Genomic DNA, 8703 nt, shown 5'->3' on the forward strand with positions numbered 1-8703 from the left:
CCACCATGCCCAGCTAATTTTTTGTATTTTTAGTAGAGACGGGGTTTCACCATGTTGACCAGGATGGTCTCGATCTCTTGACCTTGTGATCCACCCGCCTCGGCCTCCCAAAGTGCTGGGATTACAGGCTTGAGCCACCGCGCCCGGCCTTCATGCAGTATAGTTGACAGAGTGATTTCATAATCATTATTTTGTTTATCCTCACAGCAAGCTCCTTGAGGGCAGGGGTGGGTTCTGTATTGTTTACCACTGTATCTCAATCACCTAGCACAGAATCTGGCACATCGTGTGTGTGCTCCACAAATAACTGTTGAATGAATAAACAAAGAATGAACAGAAAATTGAGTTACACAGAGCAAGGGATATGGTCTCCCCTTTTAGAGATGAGGAAATTGAGGCTCTTATTGTTCAGGTGCTTTTGAATCATGGAATGTATGACTAGCACAAATCAGGCCTTTCTTTTTCCGTGACATACCAGCCCTCCTGTCCCCCACCTCAACACAGAGCCAGGCTATATCTTCAAGACATAGAGGGGTCTATCTTTTGGAAGCAGAATGAGGGCCTGTCACAACAAATTGCCAACTTTAGTTGTGTGCCTGGCCCTCTTTCTTGAGGGAAAGAAATCAAATGGAAAACTCTAGAATGAAGGTCAGGAAGGGGCACACTGTATTTCCCTTCCTACTGCCACTGCTTAAGGTGAGACCTTGATCACTTTGCCCTGGTCTATTTTGCCTGCCTCTTTACTGGCCTCCTGCCTCCAGACTTTCCCACTCCCACCCACTATCTCCTGAAAAGCAGAGACCTGTAATCCCAGCTATTGGGAAGGCTGAGGTGGGAGAATCCCTTGAGCCCAGGAGATCCAGACCAGCTTGGGCAACATGGAGAAATGCTCTCATTAAAAGAAAAAAAAAAGAAAAAGAAGAAAAGCAGAAACCTTACAGTGTAACTCTTCTGCTTAGCAACTTCCTATTGCCTACCCTTAGGTAATGCTCAGACATTTTAATTTGGCACACAGACTGATCCTTACCTGCTTCTTGGGCCATTTCCCCATCAGGCAACCCAGGCTTCAACCACATTTGGAGAAGCACTTTTCTTCAAATATGCTCCTATCTTCTCTGCTGCCTTTGCATATGCTGTTCCCTCTGCTTAGAACGCAGTGTTCCCCTTTCCCTGCTTAACCATGAGAACTACTCACTTTTTTTTTTTTTTTTTAAGGGTGGAGTTTTGCTGTTGTCCAGGCTGGAGTACAATGGTGCAATTTCAGCTGACTGCAACCTTCACCTCCTGGGGTCAAGCAATTCTCCTGCCTTAGCCTCCTAAGGACAGGTGAGTAGCTGGGATTACAGGCATGCACGACCACACCCAGATAATTTTTTCTTTTTTAAAAATTATTATTTTGAACAGAGTCTAGCTCTATCGCCCCAGGCTGGAGTGCAGTGACGTGATCTTGGTTGACTGCAACCTCCGCCTCCTGGGTTCAAGCTATTCTCCTGCCTCAGCCTCCAGAGTAGTTGGGATTACAGGCGCCTGCCACCATGCCCAGCTAATTGTTGTATTTTTAGTAGAGACAGGGTTTCACCATATTGGCCAGGGTGGTCTCGAACTCCTGACCTCATGATCTGCCCACCTTAGCCTCCCAAAGTGCTGCGATTACAAACATGAGCCACAGCACCCGGCCTAATTTTTGTATTTTTAGTAGAGACGGGGTTTTGCTATGTTGGTCAGGCTGGTCTCTAACTCCTGACCTCAGGTGATCCACCTGGCTTGGCCTCCCAAAGTGTTGAGATTACAGGTGTGTTGAGATTGAAAGTGAGTAGTTCTTGCAGTTGGGTGCGGTGGCTCACGCCTGTAATCTCAGGATGTCTTTCCAGATGGTCAGGGTATCTGTCCTCTCCACTACTACAGGAAAAAATGAACACTAATTTTCCTTAGCATTTCACACCCTAATTTGCTCACCGTGTGTCCATCTTTCCTTGTTGTCTATGGGACAGTAGCTTCCTTATCTTTGTAACCATCCCAGTGTTTAGCACAGTGCCTGCCTCAATAGAGGCATCAAAAACATTTGTTGAGGAGTATGTCTCACATACACCATTGTGAGGTCATCTGCATACCTTATGGCCAAGAAGGGCTCAGCAAACGTGGGCTGAATAAATGAGAACTGCTCACTGTCCATGTTTTCTCTTCCAGCCTGAACCCTCCATCCTATACCCATAGGAGGCAGTGACCCTACAAGCAGCTGTTTCTACTCTAGCACATGACCCTGATCATACACCTTTGCTAGCCTAGGACTACTGATCCTCCCAGATCCAGCCTCTGTTGCCCTTTCCTACTCCTTTTTTAAAATCCTTACTGCTCTAAGATCCACATTCTGCTTACCTTCCCCCAAACACACCAGAATGTTCCAAATGTATGTGCTACTGCATGTGCACTATTACATTTGCCTGCTTCTCTAACTGAAACACCCTTTTCCCCTCTTGTCCACCTAGGAAGTGGCTAATTCAGACTATCCCCTCCTCCAAGAAGCCCAGAGAACATTAACCATTCTCTCCCCTGTGCTCTGCTGTACCTTGTAACTGTTGGACTCATCCCAGTGTAGTGTTACTTGCTTGTTCCAGTGTCTTGGTATCCTCTCCGTCTACCATAGTACCCAGCAAGAGGGTCTCAGTGACTGTATGCTAAGAGAATCAAGACATCAATATTCTGCCAGGACAGTAGTGTCACCTTTCAGAGATGGAGATGGAGTGTTCCCCTTCACCGAGGCTGGAGTGCAGTGGCATGATCTTGGCTCACTGCAACTTCCGATTCCGGGGTTCAAGCAATTCTTCTGCCTCAGCCTCTTGAGTAGCTGGGACTACAGGCAGATGCCACCATGCCCAGCTAATTTTTATATTTAGTAGAGACAGCGTTTTACCATATTGGCCAGGCTGGCCTCAAACTCCTGACCTTGTGATCCGCCCGCCTCTGCCTCCCAAAGTGTTGGGATTACAGGTGTGAGCCACTGTGCCCAGCCTATTTTTATTTTCTTTGAGACAGAGTCTTGCTCTGTCACCCAGGCTGGATTGCAACCTCTGCCTCTCAGGTTCAAGCGATTCTTTTGCCTCAGCCTTCCAAGTAGCTAGGACTACAGACCACGCCCAGCTAATTTTTGTATTTTTAGTAGAGACGGGGTTTTGCCATCTTGGCCAGGCTAGTCTCCAACTCCTGGCCTCAAGTGATCCACCCACCTTGGCCTCCCAAAGTGCTGGGATTACAGGTGTGAGCCACCGTGCCCAGCCTTTCAGAGATTTTATGTTCAGCTCTACCACTTCCTAGCTGTGTTACTATGGGCAAAACACTGTACAACTCTCTGAGCTCCCGTTCTTCATTCATTGGAGCGACAGCACTTTCCTCCTAGGGTTGTCATAAAAGTTAGATTAAGGCAAGGCCTGAAATATACACAGAGCAGCATCTGGTACACAGTGAACATTCAATTCACAGCAGCTATCACTGCTACCATGGCTTCTGGTCCTTCCTCATCTCCTCTCCACTGAAGAAGGTAGTACCCACAGATGCTTCAGAAGCCACATGTGGGGCTTCCTAAACCAGAATCCCACATCTCTACAATATGCTTCACACACACGAAGGAAAGAACCACAGGACACAGGCTTGTTGGGAGTATAAAAATAGGACTTTTTCCTCATCACATCAATTATCAAAGAAACAGTACGTAACAAAAATACAAAGCTCTGGTGGATTTTTTTGTCTTTTTTTTTTTTTTGCCCCCCCTCCCACTTCTACCCAGCAGCCCCTTGCCAGGGAGCCCCTGGCTGAAGCCTGGACGCTGTCCCTGAGGCTACACCAGGGCTCAGGAGAAACGGTGGTCCAGGTCTCTCTGGGGGCTAGCAGAGTATGAGTAAGCCTTGCCCAATACCAGGCGGTCCCGGAGCAGCTTGAAGAAGGCATAGTAGTTGCTGAAGAGGATGAGGGCTAGTGAGATGGTCTGGTGCCATTTTTCAGAGGACATTAGGGAGTACAGCTGGTAGACAATGACAGCGCCTTCAAGCAGCAGGAGGATGTTGAGGATCCGCAGGGGTTTGCTGAAAAAGAACTGCCCGGGAGAGGGTGGGCATGGCTAAAGGGCATGCTCCAGAAACCTTCCTCCTGGGGGGGGCTTCTGGGTGAGCCAGTGAAGGAGACAGGCCCTTGGGTCCCCATGCAGACATGGGTGGGGAGGAAGACTTTCTGGGGTTGGATGTGGACTTTGCCACCTCATCTGCCTTTGCTTGTGGTATTCCTCCTGGTGGGACTGCTGCTTCCGATGTTAAGTCATCTAAGACCCTGTTCAACTTCAACCTCCTCTAGGAAGTCTTTCTTGACAAGTTCTGCATGGTCTCTCTAACTGTTTCTTTGAAAATTTTTTCTCTCTCATCCACTGATCCTCAATAAAATCAACACCTTGTTTTTTTTTTTTTTTTTTTTTTAGGTGGAGGTTCGCTCTTTTTACCCAGGCTGGGGCGCAATGGCACAATCTTTGCTCAACACAACATCTGTTTCCTGGGTTCGAGCGATTCTCCTGGCTCAGCCTCCCGAGTAGCTGTGATTACAGGCATGCGCCACCACACCCGGCTAATTTTGTATTTTTAGTAGAGATGGGGTTTCTCCATGTTGGTCAGGCTGGTCTCGAATTCCTGACCTCAGGTGATCTGCCCACCTTGGCCTCCCAAAGTGCTGGGATTACAGGCATGAGCCACTGCGCCTGGCCAAAATCAACAGCTTTTAATATCATCCTCCTGGGTATTGTTTGGCCTCAACAAATTAGAATTTTATGACATAAGCATGGAAAGTTATTACAGACTCCACAGCCTGAATTATCTACTATGAAGTCATAGGCAGCATCCCTAGCTAGGCTGGAAGCTGCCAGGGGACATGGCAACAGCTCAACTCTCAACAGCAAGACAGAGTGTAGGGACTAAAGAAAAAATTTCTATCAGTTCAAAAGAGTGCACAGTGTCTACAGATTCTGATTCCACAGGGGCCAAGGTACCTAAATCTCAAGAGCTGCTTAAAGGACAGGAGAAGTAGAAGGAAACAGGAGATGGAGAGACCAGGATGCCAGGCTCGGATCTGTACCTAACAGGTTGCAATACTTTGGGCAAGCTGCTTTCCTCTCAGCCTTGGGTTTCTCAACTATGAAATGAAGATATCAGCCTAGGTCACTGATTTCTCATACTGTGTTCCTTAGAGCCCCAGGTTTCCAGGGGGTTCTTTAAGAGTTACAGTAGGGGTGAGCGGGAAGTGAAGGGGGTTCTAACTCCTCCAAAGAGAGCAGTGCCAGGAGGTCCCATATATTGGATTTTGGCCTCTGATTGTATGTTTTTTTTTAAAAAGTGTGAGGGGGAAGATTTGATAGTGAAATAAAAAGAAAATAGAGACCACTAGTTTAGATGATTTTGAGCAGCCCTTTCCATAGCTGAGTCATGAGTCATTACCATTAGTTCTCAAGTTTCCCAGTAAGGCACTCCTTCACGAGCTAACTCTCTAAGCTGATTTCGGTATCTAAAAACAGAGATAGCCCTACTGTATCTTTCACATACAAGGTTCAGGGGAAGGCTGACTAGGAGGGTGGATGGGCGGTGCTTAACCACATGCCTGGCACACAGTAAGAAATGAAGACAGTATTGTCTTTCATTGCCAGGAGCCCCTTCTTTTATTGCATCAGCTTCTCTCCCTCTGTCCAATGTTCTGAAAGGTCTGCGACCAAATAAGCTGCAGTTATTTACTTATTTTTGAGATTGAGTCTTGCTCTGTTGCCCAGGCTGGAGTCTCAGCTCACTGCAAGTGGCGTAATCTCAGCTTACTGCAACCTCCATCTCCCCAGTTCAAGCGATTCTCCCTCCTCAGCCTGCCGAGTAGCTGGGACTACAGGCATGCACCACCGCGCCTGGCTAATTTTTGTATTTTTAGTGGAGACAGGGTTTCACCATGTTGACCAGGCTGGTCTTGTCTTGAACTCCTGACCTTAGGTGATATGCCTGCCTTGGCCTCCCAAAGTGCTGGGATTACAGGCGTGAGCCACCATGCCCGGCCTAGCTGCAGTTATTAAGTGACAATTTGTATGGCTGTCCTTGTGCTACCTGTGTGCACTGTTTTCCTTTGGATTGGGGAAATACCGAAAATAGCTTTCTCTTGCTATGACATCACATTCCTGCCCTGCAGATATTCCCACCCTCTCCCTCAGGGCCCAACCCTCCTTCCCGGGGAGGAGACTCACGTGGAACCGGAAGTGGGAGACATCAGAGGGGACAGCCACGTTGTAGTGGCCTACGGCTTTGTAGACATTCTTGCTGTGCTTCACCAGCACGCCCTGCGGCCACATGCATTCTTCAGTCCACCTGGAGGCACAGCCCAACAGTGCCCCTTATCCCCAGCTCACCCAAAAAAGGGGTACCAGAAGACTGGGCAGGAGGGAATCACCTGGGCTGTACTCCCATTTCTATCACTTAGACACACTGACTTTCCTTTGCTGGGTTTTAGTTGCCTCCTCTGTAAAATGCGGTAAGAATTATGAGGAATTCACTGCATTGGGAGTTAGAAAGTCTAAAGCTGACACTAATTACTAAGAGACTGTTGAGAAAACCCTTTTTCTTCTCTGGGTTCCTTTGCTTCATCTGGTCTCACTGCTTGGCTCCAACTGGTCCACCACACAGTTGCCTGAGTGGTCTTTGTAAAATACTAAGCTGAGCCTGACCACCCTCTGCTTAAAAGCCTTTGTGGTTTGTTGTTGTTTTTGAGAAGGAGTTTCATTCTCCTTGCTTAGGCTGGAATGCAGTGGTGCAATCTCAGCTCACTGCAACCTCCATCTCCCAGGTTCAAGCAATTCTCCTGCCTAAGCCTCCTGAGAGTATGTGGGATTACAGGCACCTGGACCACCCCCGCCTAATTGTTGTATTTTTAGTAGAGATGGGGTTTCACCATGTTGGATGGGCTGGTCTTGAACTCCAGACCTCAGGTGATCTGCCTGCCTCGGTCACCCAAAGTGCTGGGATTACAGGTGTGAGCCACGACATCTGGCCCTGCTTAAAACCCTTTGGAGGCTTCCCAGTGCCCTTGGGGTCAAGGCCCCAAGGATTCACCATGGCCTCTGAGGTCTTCTGTGGCTTCCCACAACTCTAATCACACAGCTCATGCTGTTTCCAGTTCCTCCAGTGGTGGCTCATGCCTGTAATCCCAGCACTTTGGGAGACTGAGGTGGGCAGATCATGAGGTCAGGAGATCGAGACCATCCTAGTTAACATGGTGAAACCCTGTCTCCACTAAAAATACAAAAAATTAAGGGCCGGGCGCGGTGGCTCAAGCCTGTAATCCCAGCACTTTGGGAGGCCGAGGCGGGTGGATCACAAGGTCAAGAGATCGAGACCATCCTGGTCAACATGGTGAAACCCCGTCTCTACTAAAAATACAAAAAATTAGCTGGGCATGGTGGTGTGTGTCTGTAATCCCAGCTACTCAGGAGGCTGAGGCAGGAGAATTGCCTGAACCCAGGAGGTGGAGGTTGCGGTGAGCCGAGATCACGCCATTGCACTCCAACCTGGGTAACATGAGTGAAACTCTGTCTCAAAAAAAAAAAAAAAAAAAAAAACAATACAAAAAATTAGCCAGGCGTGGTGGTACGTTCCTGTAGTCCCAGCTACTCGGGAGGCTGAGGCAGGAGAATCACTTCAACCCGGAAGATGGAGGTTATAGTGAACCAAGATCATGCCACTGCACTCCAGCCTGGGCAACAGAGCGAGACTCTGTCTAAAAAAATACAACACTTAAAGCTCCTCCACAAAGCCTTTCTCAAACTCCCTAGAGTTTGGCATCCTTTTTTTTTTTTTTTTTGAGACAGAGTCTCACTCTGTCGCCCAGGCTGGAATGCAGTGGCACTCAGCTCACTGCACCTCCTGGGTTCAAGTGATTCTCCTAGTTCAGTCTTCTGAGTGGCTAGGCCTACAGGCACTTGCCACCACGCCTGGCTAATATTTTTTGTAGTTTTAGTAAAGATGGGGTTTCGACATGTTGCCTAGGTTGGTCTTGAACTCCTGACCTCAGTTGATCCACCTGCCTCGGCCTCCCGAAGTGCTAGGATTACAGACGTGAGCCACTGAGCCCAGACTGTTTGGTATCCTTTAACTGTTTCCTGAATCTCCTGCTACTGGTCCACATTCCCCAATGCTGGTCATTTATTTATTTCCCTTACTAGGCTGACAGCCTTTGAGCGTGAGGGTCTAATCCATCCCTGTGTCCTCAGATGCTGCAAGGCCTGGCATGGAGAGGCCCCAGTGAGCATGTGAATGACATGGTGGGACCAGCGAGCTTTCTTCCAATATCACGTGAGATCTCCCAGGAATCCCAAGGTCACAGACCAGAGGACTGAAAGTCACAGCCTATAAGCAGCCCCCTTCTCAACCCCATGCTCTTGCCTTGTTGACTCACTTATTTAAAAAAAAATGGTTGACTGGGCACAGTGGCTCACGTCTGTAATCACAGCACTTTGGGAGGCTGAGGTGGGCAGATCACCTGAGGTCAGGAGCTCGAGACGAACCTGGCCAATATAGCAAAACCCTGACTCTACTAAAAATACAAAAAAAAAAAAAAAAAAAAAAAATTAGCTGGGTGTGGTGGCAGACGCCTGTAATCCCAATTACTTGGTAGGCTGAGGCAGGAGAATGGTTTGAACCCAGG

General features: G+C 48.2%; 1 protein-coding gene across 1 annotated transcript; it reads right to left on the bottom strand.

Moving 5' to 3' along the window:
• Window positions 1-3648: 3648 nt before the first annotated feature.
• On the bottom strand, window positions 3649-6810 carry LOC116547351 (transmembrane protein 39B-like). Its single transcript, XM_032273331.1, has 2 exons — window positions 6251-6810; window positions 3649-4087 (listed from the first exon to the last, which is right to left on the bottom strand). The coding sequence occupies exons 1-2, from the start codon at window positions 6353-6355 to the stop codon at window positions 3845-3847; spliced, it is 348 nt and encodes a 115-aa protein (XP_032129222.1). The 5' UTR covers window positions 6356-6810; the 3' UTR covers window positions 3649-3844.
• Window positions 6811-8703: the final 1893 nt, after the last annotated feature.

The sequence above is a fragment of the Sapajus apella genome, unplaced genomic scaffold (genome assembly GCF_009761245.1).
Source record: "Sapajus apella isolate SASKATOON/1434 unplaced genomic scaffold, GSC_monkey_1.0 scaffold2765, whole genome shotgun sequence".
Lineage (NCBI taxonomy): Eukaryota > Metazoa > Chordata > Mammalia > Primates > Cebidae > Sapajus > Sapajus apella.

Excerpts from the sequence above, each read along its gene's own strand:
- LOC116547351 (XM_032273331.1), bottom strand. The coding sequence starts at position 6,355 with ATGTGGCCGCAGGGCGTGCTGGTGAAGCACAGCAAGAATGTCTACAAA. Across the intron at positions 4,088-6,250 it reads TCTCCCACTTCCGGTTCCAC|TTCTTTTTCAGCAAACCCCT; the intron begins GTGAGTCTCCTC and ends TCTCCCGGGCAG.